The sequence below is a fragment of the Lonchura striata genome, chromosome 8, assembly GCF_050655825.1.
Source record: "Lonchura striata isolate lonStrDom1 chromosome 8, ASM5065582v1, whole genome shotgun sequence".
Lineage (NCBI taxonomy): Eukaryota > Metazoa > Chordata > Aves > Passeriformes > Estrildidae > Lonchura > Lonchura striata.
Window position 1 is genome coordinate 12,525,013 of NC_140710.1, and position 19,324 is coordinate 12,544,336.

The 19,324-nt window shown below is 39.2% G+C and overlaps 1 protein-coding gene across 2 annotated transcripts in view; it reads right to left on the bottom strand.

Annotated features, from left to right (window-relative positions):
• Positions 1-18,344, bottom strand: part of ADGRL4 (adhesion G protein-coupled receptor L4) — a 73,622-nt gene extending 55,278 nt beyond the window's left edge. For both annotated transcript variants that reach the window (XM_021527336.3, XM_021527315.3), the window contains exons 1-2: positions 17,745-18,344; positions 16,196-16,345 (exon numbers count right to left, since the gene is read on the bottom strand). In XM_021527336.3, coding sequence (XP_021383011.3) covers positions 16,196-16,345; positions 17,745-17,766 — 172 coding nt within the window. In that variant the 5' untranslated portion in view covers positions 17,767-18,344. The remainder of the gene's footprint in view (positions 1-16,195; positions 16,346-17,744) is intronic.
• Positions 18,345-19,324: the final 980 nt, after the last annotated feature.

A 19,324-nucleotide genomic window follows, 5' to 3' on the forward strand; every position in this document is an offset into this window, starting at 1 on the left:
CATTTTAGGAGCCACTGCCATTATGACTGACCAATATAGATGGAAGTGCTCACATTTAGGCTTTCTTAACTCAAGGCAGTGGCTTTCTTCTCTTTATGCTAAGTTTACCCATCTGTAAAGCAGACACATTACAGTTTACCTAACTCAGAGAAATGAGATAATACAACTTTGGCAAAAGAAAGGCTCCATCACATTGCTTTACTAGACATAAAATTGTAATATGAATATATGATTTTAAATCAACATTAAGACGGTGTAGACTCTGGGACATTTCTGATATTGCTTTGGCTGGATAATGTAATTTATTTTCAAACAGATTTCTAGAAGTGCTTGATATTCCACAAAGTCAGCCTGTGTTACAAGATGTACATAGCTAATCTGCTGAGAAAAGAAATCATAAACGACACTTTATCCCGTATAATGTTTTTCATGAGAGCATTTTTCCAGTTGGTGCAATCTTGAAGTATGAATTGGATCTTGGGATCACATAGCCATGCCAACACACCCCTAAGTTAGTCTGCTTTAAACATTCTTAATTTCCAGAGGAGGAAGGGGGATGCAAAATATTTAAGGCTGGCATATCTGGTTTAAAACATCCTTATATTTTCTTTTCTTTCTTCTTTTGTTTTTGCCTATTTTCATAAGGGAAAAATCTCATTACACTATTACCCATACTTTCCTATGTGAGTATTCTGAGCAGGGTATTAGCTATATTAGCAGTTAGTTTCCAGGGTGGAAATGACAGCATTTGCCTCTGATTGTCCCAGCACAGGAAGTATGACTCTTGGGAGCTCTCAGAACAGGCACCCACCACTGCCAGAAACAGAGCAAGATTATATAGCTTGCAAGAGGAAGAGCTTCTTGCTCTTGAGTGAGATTATATTGCTTTTTTTTTTTTTTTTTTTTTTTTTTTTTTTTTTTTTTCCCCAGGAGCTAGACTGAATTTTTTGTAATATGCACAAAGTGCCCACACATAACTTAAAAATCAGCCATCAGATATTTTCAGTAGCATTGTTTTCACAGGATAATCCTTGGTGAGGTCCAAAACAAAATCTGTTATCTCTTTGATTAATGCATTTTAATGTCCAAGGAAGAGCATGGGTAAGTGACATAAACAAGAGAGTGAAGATTTGCAAGCAGTGACAAGAATTGTCAGGAAGGAAAACTATTATCTTTATAAGTGGCTTCTCAGAAGTCATCTCCCCCAAAATTGTAACTCTTGTTATTCACACTTGTGCAATACATATAAATGAATGCAAAAGCTTCATTAGATTCTATTCCTATAAATTATTTCAGATAGGTAGATCCCAAGGTCTTGAAGACATTGGCCAGAAGATCCTGCTAGATTGCATGCTGAGAACTGTCTCCCACAGCAGCCCTGGGATACTAAGCCACTGTTAAATATCTGTCTTGATGGAGATTTATTTTGTAGGTGCTTGAAACTGAACCATGTCACATATTTGGCAGGAAATGTAATCCCTTCAGAAAGAGGATTTGATCCTCAGTGTGATCTTGCCATTCTCAGGCAGGAATAGCTCTTGGTAAAGCCAGCACAAGATCTGTCCATGTATTTCTGTTTTGATTAAGGGACAAGTCCCAAACATGGGACTATGAGAGCAAAAGCTCCTGTCCCCACCAATCCACATGGCCCTGATGGTATGAGATGTCCTACAGATACAAACTGCACAGTGCACACACAAGATGCCTCCATCTGAATTAATCCAGAGAATTGCTGGATATTTTAAAAATTGTTTCCCAACCCCCCAAGTAGCATGTGATGCAAACAGCAGCAGCAGAATTACTATGAAGGAGGGTAAGGCATGGCTCCTGGTTTGAAGAGAATCAAAGAAAATGAATGAGTGACAGCTTATATATCCTCCCTTAGAGCTGACAGCTCCAGAATTTCCCCATCAAGTTGATTCCCAGTTTTGAGACTCTCTTTGGCTTGCCCTTCTCTCTTCTGTTCAGATCATCAGGGCAGCCCTGCCCTGCTCTCAGCTGTACCACACCTTTCTGTCCTTTCCTTCTGACTGTATGTATGTCCCACCTCTCTGCCATTCCTTGTTTTCTGCTGCCACTTCTCATGCAAGATTCCCACTGCTCAAGTATATGAGTTGGGATTTACCACTCCCTTTTCCTGAAGACCTTAGGTGTGAATCTCAGCAATGGCTGAAAGTACAACATATCTGGGATGTGGCATATCATTTGATACAGTGGCTCATAAAATCTTACTAGAAAAATATCTTATAATGTCTTGGAGAAGAGTGCTGTCATAGGGATTGTAAACTGGCTGCAGGATTGCAAGCAAAGGACAATGGGTCAGGACAAACAGCACTGCACTGAGCTGTGAAGGGGTATCCATGGGTTTTCCAGGAGCTGGTGTTAAGCTCAGTTTCATTTTACATATTTCTTAATTCTCTGAAAAAAGAGATGAACATTCTGAGAATTAAATTAATGGATGATACTAAATTTCTAGATATTTTTAATATCAATCAGGACAGAGTTACTTTATAGAGGAAAAGCACAGAGGATGGGAAGGGGAAGAGTCTGTGACCAGACTCAGCTATACAAATATATGAGGAAGGGTTTTATGTCCCAGCTGATAATAATGGGAGGCTGCTGAAAGTCCAGCCAAAAGCAGCTTACATCTGGTCTCTCAAAGACTGGAGCAGAGAAATAACAACAAAATCACCTTGGAGGCAATTATTAATTATAACATTTCTCCCCAAGATGCCAGATATTAATTCTCATTTTCTAGTCTGAATAAATTTCAGCGTTTGCAGTTTTCTAAGAGTTTGTGTAGTTTCATGCTACAGAGTAGCATGTAGCAATGTAATACAAAATGTCTTCATATAACATCTAACATATATATAACATATATATAACATATAACATCTCTTTTCTGAGGATAAAGGAGTGGTAAAAATCTTGATATTTTCTTTGTATGACTATCAACATGATAGTAATTTGCATGTACTATCAACATGATGAGAACAGAAATAGTAAAAATTGACACAGAGGCTCTTTTAGGAATTTCACTCTCTACAAGCAAAAAAATCCACCCAAATGGAATCTGCCTAGAGGTGTAAAAGTAAAAATTAATTCTGCATGTGCCCAATAGGTCCTATGTTACAGAATCATAGAATCACCAGAGAATGATTTGTGTTTGAAGGGACTATAAAGATATAGTTTTAACACCTCAGCTATGAGCAGGCTTTCACTAGACCAGGCTCCTCATGAAAAATAAGATTTTTTTTCCAAGCACTATGCTTTGTGTGCTATAGAAACACCCATGAAAATATGTCCTTATCTATTTTAGTGGCAATATGTGCAGAGTGATTAACTATATGCTACTACTCTGTAAGAGATTGTGTCATGCTCAGCATGTAGAGCTGGAGGAAGAAGGTGGAAGCGGGGGACATTCAGAGGAATGACTTTTGTTTTTCCAAGTTACAGATGATGGAGCCCTGCTGTCCTGGAATGACTGAACACCTGCCTGCTCATGGCAGTGCTGAATGAGCGCTCTCTTTTGCTTTTCTTGTGTGCCTGACTCTTGCTGTACTTGTGAAGCTGTCTATTTTTCAGCCTACAGGTTTTCTCACTTTACTTTTCTGATTCTCTCCCCTGCCCCACTAGGGAAGGCAAAGCAGCTGCTTGTGGCTGAGTCGCTGGCTGGAGTTAAACCATGACACACCAAAAACATTAACATGTCAGCTAAAACAAAGGTATCCATCAAAGATTATACTGTTCCTTATTTTCCTTCCTGACTGGCAGACACTGATATGGAAAACTAGAGCAAAACCAACATAAGAAAGTATATGTAACACACAGAAAGTCTCTTCAGGCTGCTTTAAGTCATTACAAAAGATGACTTCAGCAGAGGAACGAAAACCATGCCTGGCTCCAAGCACAAATCCCGAATGTTTGAGGAGGTAATAAGAGGTGATTTTAATCCACCTTTTCAAATACCTATCCCTGCTAGTGGCTTCTGTTTTTTTCATGTAAGTATTGCCAAAGAGACTACTTAGGGAGCAAAGTTAAAAATTTCCAGGAGGAGTTAAGTTGTAGTACCATCCAAGTAAATATAAATTTTGCATTTATGCAATGCAATTACTTGCATGATGTAAAACACAAATGTGTGGATGCTTTATTTTTAAGCAAATATTACACCTAAAAATTCTTAGGACTGGCGAGGACCTGGGCCTGAATCTCATTTGATGAAAACTTGCATAGTGACTTTAAATTTAGAGAATGCCTTTCAAATATGATAAAAAGTGTTTTTAATGGGTTATCTTATAATTTTTCCCTCTTTTCTCAAGAATTTAACACATCTTTTCAGTCAAATATTTGTAGAGACTTCTTTTTTCCAAAGTTTCTACAGAAGTTAAACAGAAATTTGCCTAGAAAAGTTATGTTGAGCTATTTCTGGCAGAAATCTGAGAGCATCTTTATGTCTGCACAGCATTGTGATTATCTCACAAATTCACAATACTTTAATTCTGAACCCTGCTATTTTCCATAGAGGCAATATCTTCAGTGCTAGTCTGAATGCTCTGAATGTTAAGTGTCTGGCTCTGGCTCGATTCCCTATATTTTTTTGTCTGTGAACACATAGCACATGGCTCTTGATTACTACTTTTAAATTGATCTGTGTCTGCTATGAAAATATATTGCTTCATAAAAGTCTTTCAGGGTATCAGCTTCCAAATTAATGATTTTTCTCTCAAGCTCTGACTTTGAGAGCTTACAGTGCAGAATCATGCAGTCCAGCTACTTGAATCAAATTGAAATACATCCATCTGCAATTCAGATCCAAATTCTTTCAGTGCTCTTGGCTCATCTCTAGGTAAAGAGCAGCTGTTGTCCTGTTAAAGTGACTGTAAATAATTCTAACTTCAAGCTTCAACAGTGAAATTCACTGGGGACCACTTAATCCCCAGGATGCTCCAGGGGCTGCTCTTCACAGTGGTGCTGCTTGCAGGGTCTGCCCAGCAGTGCCAGCAGCTTTGCAGTCCCCTCCTGGGGACACAATGCTGAGCCAGAAACCCTGAGTTGGGCTGATTTCACAGGGTGCTTGCACCCATACAACACAGGTGAGGAGGGGAAAACAAGCTAGGGTTTCTTTCTCTTGCTGCTTTCTCCTTTTTCCATGCCAAATAAGCCTCTCACTGTGCTTTTTAGGGATTACATGTGTTCTGCAACACAAACAGTACAGAAAGGCTTGTTTAGAGAAGAGATTCAGCAAAATGTTTAAAGGAAGAATTTCCCAGTAAAAAGAGATGGGCCCTAACCAAGAAGGAAGGTACTTACTTGTTAGAGCAACTCTATCAGAATAGGAGATGAATCACAATGTGATATAGCACTATTTGAAAGGATGTTTTGAATGGAGCTGTCAGCAAGTATTTTAATAGCAAGTCTTCAATTTCTGCTTTATGGGGTTTTTAACCACCAAGAAGAAAACATAAGTAACAAGGAGGGATTTAGGAATTGTTTAGTGTTTGGCTGTTCAAAGAAAGAAAAGAGCCCTCCACATGCATTGCAGCTAATGAAAATTGCCATTATGGGGTTTTTTACTCCATTTGTGAATGCTAAACACTGTAATAATGCAAAGTCCTTATGATTTTCTAAATCTCCTCAATAAGGAGGACATTATCTACTTATTTAATGACCCAGTCTCTAATGGCAAGGAGCTGCTACCACCAGCAGCTCCAGCTCATTTGTATAGTTCCTCTCCCTAATTAAAAGGTCTTTGAAGCTAAAAATAAAGAAATAAATCAATCAAAGCCACAAACTGCCATCAGATGATAGGGAAATAAAAGGCACTTCAGGGACAAATTTTCAATTGCTTGGCATCCACAACTGGGAGTATTCTTTTGAAACAACTCAGTCCTCCTTTAGGCACCTCAGATAGAGCCAGACAGTTCAAAAGTGCTCAACACATATTCCTTTGGAAAGTCCATCCCTAACTGTGGCTTTGTGTCCAACAGCATTGTGGCTAGTGAGACTCAATCATAAGTCACCTACCTCCCTGCTGGAGAAATGTCACCAGCATCACCTCTTCTGCAGGAAACCATCACAAAACACCTGACTGTACTCATCCTGCTCTTGCCACTGCTTGCTGCTACAAGAACAGAGGCAGCAGGTCTATTTTTACCACACTGCCAGGGAAGGCAGCAATAGCCCTGCTCTTGGATTTCCCTTGCAGCTCTCAGAGCCAGATGTCCAGATTGCAGCACAGGCTCCTTACCAGCTGAATATCAAAATGGATATTGCTGTCTGCATGGCATTCCTTAAGGTGCCTTTGTCAGCTTAAAAGTTTCTTGTATGGTGATCAGTCTAAGGCCAAAACTTGAGTAATAATTCAAGAGCAGTTTACAGCTAATGAAAGCTGCAGTGGTTTTCTCTAAGCACAGAAAATAAAGCTCTGAGGTTTTATAGCACATCCCTCTGCTCAAACAAGAAGCATTTGGTGGTATTAACATACTACCTGTTTATTCAATAGGAAATACAAAAAGTTCAGTTAACAGTTCTTTTTTTCTTCATTCTACAGCTGTGTAAATACTATTTCAGTCTCTCCTTTGACATCCACCTAAACCCGAGACCTTGTGTGCAAAATGATATAAATGGACCTCAACATACCTAGGACTGAATATTTGACTTCTGTGAGACCAGGGATGCCATACGATGCATCCCTGGAGTGACCTCATTTTCTAAAGGCAGCTTCACTATGAGTTTCCTAGATTTTAACCATAAAGCTGAGTATGATGAAAGAATTCTGGAATCACCATACCAAGATTTGCATGACAACACTGAAAAAGAAGCGAAATTGTAGTTCTGCATCGTTTACAACTGCTGCCCTGCACAGTTTCTATTTTGATCTGCTCAGATGAAAAGCTGTGTTAAGTTTTAGAAACTTCTCCTCATCTCTGCTTTTGAGTCACTTTTGAAGGCTGTTTGCCTTTCCCATTTTCTCTGTGGTAGCTAAGGAGATGAAAGTCTTTCTGTATGCACCAGATATCCCTGAGACGATGGGAGAGAAATATTGATATTTTTTATATTGCACAGTGGGTCATATTTATGAATTGATGCATGCTTCATCATTGCTGTAAATAATGTACATTTTGGATAGGAACAAAGGGCCTGAAACTGTTTGTCTGAGTACCTCCAGTTTCCTCTCCCTTCTGAACTCCTTACAGGCTGATTTTGGAAAGGTAGAGCTTCCTCAGGATCAATGTTACCCATAAAAATGATTTATTCAAGAGATAAACTAAGGCAAAGCCTTCATTGTAATACAATTTTCCACCTACTCCTTTCCTATCACCACAAGGAAAAAAATGCAGGACTCAGAGCTCCTATTCAGGCCTGCAGAGCTTATCTGAATTTCTCTTTCAGTCCATGACAAGACCCTGAAGCTCCTCTGGCATTTCATCAGGACCTCTGATGTTACAGGGATCAGTGATGAAGACTGCCATGTGATGCAGAGATTATTGCTGCAATATTTCCCTGCCTGCCATGACACTCCTGATGCAAACTGTGAGCCAAGGCCCTTTTGAGCTTTGGGGGTACCCAAACTCACTCTAACATTAGGAGGGCACTGAAGATGGCTGTACTCTGTCCCAGCTGGGGGACTGAACAAGAGAAGACAGGACAATGGTTGTGGGAACAGACCCACAGCTCATCTGCACAGATGGGGCAGTGGTCTCCTTCTGTAGGATGAAATCATCTTTTCTCTTTGCCTTCCACTGGAAAAATTCTGGGGATAAAATCTGCACTATCTCAGGCTAATTTCACATTTTTTAAAATTGAGATTCAGACACTGTGCAACAAATAAAAAGTAAATAAAAGTCACCATCCAAGCTCATGTTCTCCCTCACTGTAACTTATGTAGATTGCTGCCTATGTGCCTAGCTTTCATTACAAATAAAACATAAAAGCCAGTGCATATCCTGAAGAACTGTTTTTCTTTATTGCAACACCATTACATGAAGCCTAGTAACATAAACAAAGATTAGACTTGGCTGTTTTGAACAAATAACCATTTATTGTCAAGGCTTTTCAGGAGCTTTCATTTTCCTTTTTGGAAAAACAAGATCCTGTGCCAGCCTAGCAAATGTGTAACATTAAATAATAAGCAAAATAATGGGACACCCTACCGCATTATTTTATAGACAATCTCAGAGTGTCACAGCTGTACATGTCCAAGCTAAGGCGGAAACCCAGTGAAATTAAGCAGATATATTCAGTCAAAACCTCACCATGTGGGATATGGCTGCTGTTCTTCAGTGCTGCAAGCAGCCCTTGGAGCAGGAGGATGCACAGGAGGAACCGTCCAGGGGCAGAGTGTTCCAGGCAGCCAGAGAGCACAGCCAGAGAACCTTTGCCCTGTTTCCTGTCCCGACACAGCCCTGAGAGCACAGCCAGGGGTGTCTCAGCCCCGGGGAGCAGCTGGGTTTGGGGAGCAGGTGGAAGGAGAACCCCCTGCACCTCTGCAGCTGCTGAGACTCTGGCCTCTGGTGCTCCTTGAATGTTCATTCCAGCAGAATTCTCCATTTTAAAGTAATTGTGTGTCTCCTAAGTCCAGCCAGCAGTAATCACACAAGAAGCTATCCCTTAGACAATGAGCAGAGATTATTCAGCTTCCTTGTACCCCAGTGAAACTGCAGCTTCCTTCCTGCCCCTGATTGGGGCTGTGATTAACCACGCAGTTCAAGGTGAAAGAAGAATGCAGCTCCAGGCATATATGGCTTCCTTTAACCTCAGCAAAACACAGTGCCAGATATTTCAATTAGTGTGCACCAAGGTCACAAAATCAATTTCTTATCACCGAAAACCACACATACTGTAAATTTCATTTTCAAGCCATAATCTCTAAATTAAATCTGTGTACCTAAAAAATATACAGTGTAAAATTGCAGTCCTTCAGCCCCCTCCCTCTCTTGCAGCCCAGCAGCATTTTCACAAACATCACCTGGCTTTGTGCTCTATATTTAGAGCACAATGTTTGGTTAGATTCTAATCTTCTTGGAGAAGTCATTATCTCTTTCTTTGGCAAATAGAGGTCCAAAGTGTCAATTACCTTCTTAAACTCTTTCATACACATAGGGCTGAGCTGGGTTTGATATTCACTCTGCCAACAGCTCAGTCGGCAATTTTTCACAGTCATCCACAGAAAAATTGTGCACCAGCATATCATCCTAGATAAATTACACATTTCAAATGTGGTTACATACAACTTCACCACTCCTGGCCAGTGTATTATGGCAGGAGAAAATAACAAACAACAATTAAAAAAAGGCAAAACAAAAATCCCAAAGAGGACACTTTTCTGCAATGGAAGTCTATGAGTTCAATATAAAGTTATAGAGAAGAAAGTGAAATGAGTACAGTAGATTACTGGGCTATTACATGTAAATCAGCATAGCTGTGCAGAAATTACATCATCTCCTATGTGTGTAATTCCTGATGATACATCCCTTGTTCTGTGGGTGACACTGGCCTCATGGCCCAAAGGCAGCTGCACAGTCTGATGGTTGCAGAAGTCTCAAGGAAATTGAATGTATGGAAGCAATTTCTTTACAGTAAATCCTGTTCTTTCCTTAACAAAAACTAATTTAGACTGTACAGTCACAAAATGAGTAAAACTGACAATTTTGAGATTACCTTACTTTTTTTTCATAGAAAAGTCTGTTTTTATTCACATGCCTACTTATACACAGGTCCCTGTGTACATGGTTGTGTGCATTTAATATACATGTATGAGTATACATGTTCAGGAAATAATTTTCATTCTTTTATTTCAAACCAGCAAATGAGAAGAACATATTGTTACTGTTGGACCTCCTGGGACTACTTCAGATGTTAGAGACACAGGAAGGGAGTCATATCTCTGGTAAACACAAAGTAAGCAAACTCTGAAATAACACGTTTACAGATTCTTAAATGAACTTTCCCGCATCCTCTGAACATGTACATGTTGATTCTTAGTAACATAAAGCCAATGAAAGGAGAATTTTCTCAAGAAAGGAAATTAGCATTATTTGGCAAGGGTTAAAACACATTTTGAATTAAGCAAGTAAGAAACCATCCAAGTGCAGATGATCAGCCTAAAAGTTTGGGTAAATTTTTGAGAGAGACAAATAACTCTTTTCTACCACATCATCTACACACATTTTAAAAACCCTTTTTAGATGCAAACAGGACTAATTTAAAAGAGAGTCTGGTTATGATTAAAGATATAACAAGAGGAAGTTTTTTTCTTTCTTGTTCTTTCAAAAATGCATTACTGTATTTTAGTCATGCTCAATGTAACATTTCAATAAAATGTAAACAAAACACATAAAAAAATAGAGGGGTCTTTTTTCTTTTTTTTTTTTTTTTTTTTTTTTTTTTTTTTGGCTCAAAGATGTGAATGTAATGAATCTGTCTAAAAAGTCCCTAAAATGGACTTTTTTCAAGGCTTCTAAAAGTTAGGGTCAATCTTACAAATGCTTATTGTGGGCTGTGCCTTTGGCCCAGGTGAGCTGGCAGTAGAAAAGATGAGCTAACCCTCTGAAGATTGTCTGTCTCTCTCATTTGAGTGAGAAACTGAGAGGGATTTCTTAATTTCAGGAATTGACACTTTGGATGCACAGAATGCTTTGAGTCAAAACCTTATGGACTCAGCCATTTAAGACAATTGGAGTGAGGCAGCTTCCACCTTGCCTTATTCAGCAGGGTTGTATTGTTGCTCCAGACATCCTGCACTGCTTTCCTCCTGACTCCTGTTCTCATGCATCACCAGGCACTGTTGTAACAAATGCTCCCCTTTCAAATTCCTGACCTACTCTTAAAATATTCAACTAAAACATAATTTGAATATAGCTATAAAAAATAAATTCAAGGCTATAGAAGCTGTTTTGACTAATACTGTTAGCTGAGGGTATGGCTGTTTCCAGGAAGATAAACATAACTCCATCCTTTGTGGCTGGAAGGCAACCATACAACAGCTGGTTAGTCCCCAGCAGCTTATGGACATCACAGCCACCAAGCCCTTCCCAAATTCACAGAAAGTGTGACATCTTGCACATGAAAAGGCAAAAGACATAGGTCCCCAAATGGCCAGGAACCTGCTATGTGAAAATTTACACCAGCACTTTCCTAGGCAAGTGGACTGATATGCACCAGAAGATCAAATCCTCGCAATTAATTTGTCCAGACTTTTCAATTCTGTGATCTGCCTACAGATTTAATCTGGAATGTGAAATCAAGATACCTCAGCTGGGTAACATCTCACAGCTCAGCAGTCAATCTCTGCAATTCATGAAAAGTAAAAAACCATTCAGCTGTATTATTACCAAAGAAGACACAAGAGAAGAAAACTTTCTGTCCCCTGGAGAGGAATCCTGAAGCCATGGACTAAGTGAAATATAATACCTAAATATGCAACAAACAGAATAGTGTGTCCCAACAAATCTTGGATCACTAAAATGTCCAACATCTAAACCTACAGCAAGAATTCTGAATTCGAAGGTGACTCCTGCTTCTTCCCTGAAACCATGTAAAAGCTCCAGCAGAACATAGAGGCAAAGAAGCAGAGATTAGGAGGTGCAGGAAGAGAAGGGGAAAGGAAAAAGGGTAAAGAGCATATCAAAAGGGCTAGGAATTAGTGATCTTCTTTGGCCCCCCATATAGCACATCCCAAGTTTTCCAAGCTGTCACATGCTGACTTGAGCCCTGTTAGCATTTGGCTAAGGCATATCTTTCTCCTGCTGTGCTATGTTAGAGCAGCTGCAATTTGCCTTTTTATGGCTTGTGGTAACTGATAGCAGTGAAATGAATTTAGGAAGTATGTGGATTGGATCTTCCATATCAGTGATTTCAGGCTATTTGGTAAACACAGAAGTGACATCCAGGGATGTATGCCTGCTGTTAAAAAAAAAAATATATTTTCTAGTGAAGAACGATTTTTGATAGAATAAAATGATTACACACAGTGGTTTTACAGAGTCATTTTAATTTGAAAGAAGAAACTCCCTCCATAAAATCTGTACACAAATTGGGTGCTGCAGAATGGCAACAATGACACCAGTGAATCCAAACAAATTCAGGGACTGCAATTAAAGTCAATGGTGGGACTCAGCAACATCATGTTAGAACACGGAACTGAGGTATCACAGGAAAACTTCTTTTTATAGCTGGCAAAAGCCAGAGAGTTCATATTTTGACCCTCCATAAAACAAGAAAATATGTTTGAGTTCAGATATTGAGCATGCTTTCAATTTGATTCAGCTGGATTCATACAAATTGCCCTGTGTTCTAACAGGGATTCTGTATTTTGATACAAAATATCACTTTGCAGTGATGTATTTTTACTTCTGTAAAATGATAAACCCTCCTACACTGCACTTCAGAAACAGACTTATTGCCTTGCCCCAGTAGGAAGTTTCTCCGACAGCCTAAGTCCTTGCTCAATCTTTCTGGAAGAGCTGTAACTATTTTACAAGTAACACTGATTAATCTTGCAGTATAATTTGCAAGTGACATTTACAAGAGAATATTGTGTAGGGATATCTGGGAGGGATATTGTGTTCAGGCTTTTCCTGCTTGCCTGCCTACCCTCCTGGAACAAACAGCACTGCTTCATTTTCCTTCCGTATTTTACAAAGTTAAAGTAAACACTGTGATCACACTGTTTACTTTAATTTCCTGCAGTGTGCCAGCAAAGCAGCAAATTGGCAGGCAGCAATCAAGAAGCAGCCAGCATTTGAAACAGCAGAGCTGCTTAGGAAAGCATCACTGATGCCAACTCATTTTCCTCTTTGTTTTAAAAATAAAATATTGACTTCTATGAAGTTTTACTTCTACCCTTATCTTTTTTAAAGGATCTAAAATTTTGTTCATTTCCTTTAATTTTCTTTCAGAAGGATGCTGGAATTATGAACAACACCTAATTTATATGTCCAACTCTTCTTATATAAAGAAATACATTTACAAATGGCAAATATATTCTATTTATCTGTAAAAAATCCATGGGATTTTTGCATGAGAGGAAGCTAACTTGTCTATAAATCAGTTGTTTCTGGGTATATCTTTATTTTTTATGCCAAGAGCTTTAGCCCATGCTACTTTAATTAGGTGTATGATATTGTGAAGCTAAAGCCTTGTGCATTACAAGCAGAATACATATCTGCCCAAGAACAGCCCTAAAATGCAAATAGATGTACTTTCAGAGGCCATTTTCTCTTATTTAATACTACATAAAGCAAGGAATATAAATACAAAAGAAAAGGTAAAGAGACTGGGAGAGTATTTTGTACCTCAGAGGTGTAAAACTTGACAAGGTGACTCATTTACGGCTTTCTGGAAGATATTGTACAGAGGGGATTTATTGCTCTGTAAGTTATAATTCTAATATATAAAAGAGGCCAGATATCACAATCAGTTATTCTCCTGACTATGTGCATTCCTGCATATATTCCTGCTGAAGACAATGAGATTATGAAGAGGATTAGCTTTTTGTTAGAGTGGCCAAAGTATGCCTTCAGAAAGTCCAAAACATGACCTAATTTAAAGTGGTTGAAATCTTGTGGGAAAGATTGTAAAAGGGTAATTATTTTAAAAGCCATGACTTTGACACCAGGAAATTAAATTCATATCTATGTGTCTTTATCTATACACAGCAAATCCAATAATCTTGAGCTCTCTGCAGTCACTTAGCCAGCTGGCAAAGGGAGCAAAGTCAAAACTAACAAACCCCATTCCTGAGGTATGTTGACATCAGTGATTCATGATTCATCAATAATGGTGCTAGGAAATAAATGTAAGAGGACATTATTGCCTTTTGCAGAACAGAAAACTCAAGGAAAAATGCCTAAGTGTGTCACAGTGAAAAGACAGGGCTAGCAAAAAATATCTTTTACAAGTATTTAAAAGGTGTTACAAGCGAGTGAAAGTAGAGAAACAAATGTAAACCTTTGCCTGTAAGAATGCACCTATAAATAAAAATGAGGTTCTCAGCTATGAAAGTTTAAGAGGACTAACCTGAAAACTAAAGTTTTCTGTTCAACATGTTTATAAGGAGGAAGAATTTGAATTATTTGTTTCAGAATAAAGTCTCAAAACAATTACTGTTCTGGTTTAATTTTCTACCAGGATAACCACAATGAAGAAGTTGGTTCTACATTATGCAAAATTACTAATGTTGTTGACAGTAATTATGATTCTCACAGCCTAGCTAAATAACAAAAAAGGGCAAATATGTAAACATAATGTACTACATAGGCCTTTTCGAAAATGCCTGTATTTGCACATAATTGATGACCTCCTTTGAAGGTGACTGCACTATCATTGTAAAAGCCTAAGATTATTAACTGAATAAAAATGGGTAGCTATCTCTAGAACAGCAGATACACCTGCTGCTTTTGCCACACAGAACAGCAAGATCTCATACATCATTAAACAACTGAGGCTTTGCTTTAGGTTTTCACAGCTTTAAACTATTCATGATAGGGTGTAGCCAACATTTCTAATCCTTTATAGAACCTACCCAATTAAAATTCTGGTTAATTTTTTATGCTATTAGAGGACTACTGCACAATATTAGTAATGCACCATGTTACATGCTACCCTAGAGAAACCCTGTCTCTCTTTCAGGGCCAGCAGCCACACAGTTCTGATATAAGCTTTGCTGCTTTGCTGGAGGGTAAGTGACTTTGGTGGCTGTTGAGGTATTTTACCAGAGAAAATGTTGGTCTCCAGACATGAGACTTGCTTCAAACCATTGCCACTTGACTACAATGCACCACAAATACACCTAATATCTTGTTTGCCTGGACTGACTTTGGAAAATTTATTTTAAAGACCGAGTTTTCAAACACTGAGTATAATTCTTAATAAGCAATTAATGGATTAACAAGATTTGTGAATGCATATTTCACTACACTGAATTTTATTTAACTGCTCAGTAAATGTTTTTATGAAATTTGAATGTATATTTATCTAAGAAAATACAGGTAAAAGGGAAAGTAAGAAAAAGTTATTATGTGAGAAAAAAAAAGAGCATGGAAGGCAAGATAAATCTGTCCTCACAAATTTGGATTTAATAACATTATAATAGGTGCATATATAATAGATGGGTTTAAGAATATCCATCATGGCAGTGAGAACAACAGGTATCCTTACTGAAAATTTAATTGATTATCCATAATCACAGACTTTCTAGACCACTACAGACAATGTAGTGGGTACAAGATGATGCTAGGTAAGTAAATGCTAGTTTGATTTATACGAGGCAGTATTGCTAAAATTGGCTTGTTTTTCTTCTTTCTCTGCATTATTCACAAGTGTAGGCCCTTGACTCTGCAAATATGATGTGCATTTATTGTTCAAACCAGCTGACTTTCATGGCACTCCAACTGAACTAGTGCAAGAGCAAAACCAGTGTTTTGAAGGCCATTTCTTTCTTTCTTTTGAGCAGCTTGATAGACAAATAAAGATTAACCTATCACAGCAAGGTTAACCTTCAATTCAAGCAATATATTTAGAAACTACATGAAACTTGATGCAAAGAAGAGACTGACAGTGTTTGTTCAGAATTTAGAAGGAAAGGCAAAGGGCAAATAATAATGCTGCCTACACTACTTAATGGGAGGTCATGAGGGCTTATGGAGGAGATGAAGCTAAACTATTATTAGAAATGCACAGTGGTAAGTGCACATGGGAAGGAAAAGTTACAAGCTGCAAGAGAAACCTCAACCAGATATCAGAAAAAACACTTTCACAATTGGTCAGGCACTGGAACAAGGGCCCAGAGAGGTGCAGGATTCATCCTTGGAGATACTCAAAACTCAGCTGGTAAAAACCCTAAGCTGCCTGCTCCAAGTTGAACATGCTCTGAGTGGGGAGCTGGACCAGACAACCTACAGAAGTCTCTTCCAAACCAAATTATTCTGTGATTTTGTGATTCCTCATTTTTGGTTATTTTAGCCATCTATATTTCCATTTTAAACATTCCCACCTTATAAACAAAAAAAAAGAAAGGCCTTAGAAAAAAGGCTTTTGTACAATTTCTCAGAAAATATTAAAATTTTTCGCTTTGAAGACATGTTAGTGTAGGACACTGCTGTGACATAAAGTTTAATCCTTGAGCTAGTGGGCTCTTGGTTAAGCTTTTCAAGTGATCACATAACAAAAAAATGTATAGGTAAAGTCTGTTTACCTTTACAGACTGTTATGCCATTTCCTGTGTATCCTTGGGAGCAATAGCAGCCTGTTGTCCCACCCTGAACTTCACACCTGGCATCTTTGTGGCATGTCATGTTGCAGCTTGGAGAAGTGCAGCCATAGTCCAGCAAACTGGAAATCAAAACTGGAACAAAGGAAAATCAAACTTGTTTCATTATCTAAAACATTTATTCTGAGCTCTAAAACAAGATCTGGGCCAAAGGTTTCCACAAAATAGGTGTATTCCAGTAAACATCATCACAGACTCAGTTGTACTGCAGGATAAGGCATCTTTGGCAGAACAGCAGACACCACGGATAAACAACTCAAATGTGTTCTCAATGAGTATAAAATTGGTAAACTGCATAGAAGTTACTCAGTGATCAGGAGTAAACATTTGGATGGCTTTCAAAGCTCTCTAGTAGTTTCCAGTAAAGCCCAGGCATTTATTTGCACTCTGAATTATGTATGGAGTGTAATCCAAAGTGCCCGACATGTCCGAGAGAAAAACACCAAGGAAAATTCCTCTGATCACACTTTTTATTTTTATAAGCACTCCCTTACTTCTGAAGCTAACACATAGGCATGGTCTGGTAGATTAAGATGAAATGCCACGCATTTACATCATTATGATAGCACGGTTTAAAAGCATTTATGGTGTGGCAAATTATTTAAATTTAATCTCTCAAAACACTATAACTACTTTCCCATTGTATGAGTGCATTTCAACACAAAGGAAAAAGGAACCTCTTCTTTTGAGAAAGCTTATGGATCACTGTACTATCACACACACCCTGTAATTAGTTAGATATAAGGCATTTAACTCAGAAAGGAAAGTAAGTTTTTTTCTTTGTATTTTACAAATTGTTAGCAGGATGTAGTGAAAGTTGCAGAACACAAAAATCCTTCTGGGTGCTGCTTTCCCTGCAATTCTGCTTTTCCCTACCTGAATGTCATTCTGGATGTTTGCTAGCCTGGTGTTACAGTTTCATTGCCACATGAAATCTCATCAAGATGTTGTTTTCTTGGAAAAATTAAGACTTCACAAAAAATTCAAAAGAATTAAAATTACACACAATTTTAAATAATTATATATAATCCAAGTCAACTTAGATATCAACAAATTTCACATTTTCTCTATGTTTCTGAGAGAGAGACTGTCTTCCACAGGGATTAAGACAGAAACCTGTTGATTCTGTTGTCATTTTACTGTTTTCACCATGTGAAATCTAAAAATTTCCTAAGCAGATGGAGAGAGAGAAGGAAAAAAACCCAAACCACATGCACAGAAATTCACAATGTTTCTGGGTTTTTTTCAGTACACAAGCCACAGTGAGATAGACAGGCATTTGGGAGTTTGGCTGTGGGATGGTACTAACCATGCATTTACCAAACCCAGCAGCAGCACTGATCAAAGCTTCAGGGATTTCCAGTCCTGTGTGCCCAGCAGCTCTCAACCACCCCCAATATAATAATTGCTCTTTATCAGATCCCTCTCCCTTCTCACCTGCCACGCACTCCCCAGAGACAGAGGTTTCACCTACCTAGGAATGGGAGCAGTTTCATTGGTGATGCCGTTGCTGTGCAGAGCCTGGTGCAGAGCCCCTGTGTCAGAGAAACCAACTCCCAGCTTTGAAATATCTGACCATGTGCAAAATACGCACATGTGCCTGTCGGGATGTCCTGGAGCAGGCACAGCCCTGGCACTGCCCTTTGTCCCAAGGCTCACGCTTCCAAGAGGCTCCCGGGCAGGACAGGAAGGGTCAGGAGGGGCTGAGGACCCGCTCTTCTGGCAAGTAGGAAAGCAATGAGAAAGCAAAAGGGGATATCAGAGAGGGTTCCGGGTGAGGAGGTTAGAGGGGCATGGAGCTGTTTGGGAGAGTGGCTGGGGAAGGGGCAGGGTGGGGCTGGAAGGGGTGACTGCAGCCTGCTGGCAGCACAGGAGCAGCAGGTGGGGCAGATGAGGGAGGGTGAGGAAGAGGTGGGGGAGAACAGCAACTCACTCGGTGTTTACGAGCTCAGAGGTGACGGTCTACACGCTTCCTTCCACCTCTTCCTGCTGACATGAGTACTCGTGAGCCCCGAGACTTTTTGTTGGAATCTCTTGGCTAAGTGCAGTTGTTCTTACTGCCTTCTTCAGTTCTGAGATGGATCTTTACTGCAGTCAAGCAATGTTGCTTTAAGGGTAATGGGATGTAAGGGAGGTACAGGAAATCACTGAACTGCACTTTTTGAGGAAAACAAAGACATAGGCAGGGAGGAAAGAGGCAGGAAACTCAGGAACTGAAGGAGACCAAATTTCTGTGAGTTCATGGGTTGTGTAATAGGACATGTTCAATACAGCATTTGGCATGTCTGTGTTTAACTCAAGAGCAGCTCTATTCTCATTATAGCATCTTGAAGAGACTTCATGCACTTGTATAATTCATTGATATGCCAATATTTCCTCTACTCCTGCCAGGGACAATGTGCCTACAGTCATTGCCCAGCTTTCTGGGGATGACGATCCCATCTGGAAAGCACTGTAAAACTGAAGGAATGACGTGTGTCCATCCCTGTAGATGCCAGCTGAGGGATGTGCACAAACAGCCATGCTGCTGGGAGAATGGAGAATCTCTCTAGGGTAAATAAAACACATAAGACTTTGAAATGTCACTGTGACAAAATATATCTTGTCTGACTAGAAAGTTTTGAGGCTGGGACTTTGGTAGTTACCTGATAGGAAAACGTCAGTCTGCTCTTGGGAATTATCTCTAGATCTGGCAACAGTTTTTTCTAAACTTTTTAGGAACTATTTTCTCACCACCATTTTCCAGCCTCATGATCACTGCAGGCTGGAGTTCAGTGGGTAAAACTCTACTCAGATCAGGGAGGTGTGAAGTGTGTAGAAATAGCACGTAGGTGTCTGGTTGGCACTTCTGGAGGACCTTGGCAAACAGAGAGGACGCTCCAGGAACCGGATGTTAATTTCTGATGAACTGCAGAATAATGAACAATGGGTCCAGGTGTAGGAACTTTTTTCCTCCTGTTTGACTTTGTGATGGGGGGAGGACTTAAAGGGTATGAGAGGAAGAGACTAGGAATTTGTTTGTTTTCTTAAGTTTTCCCATAATCTAATGCATGG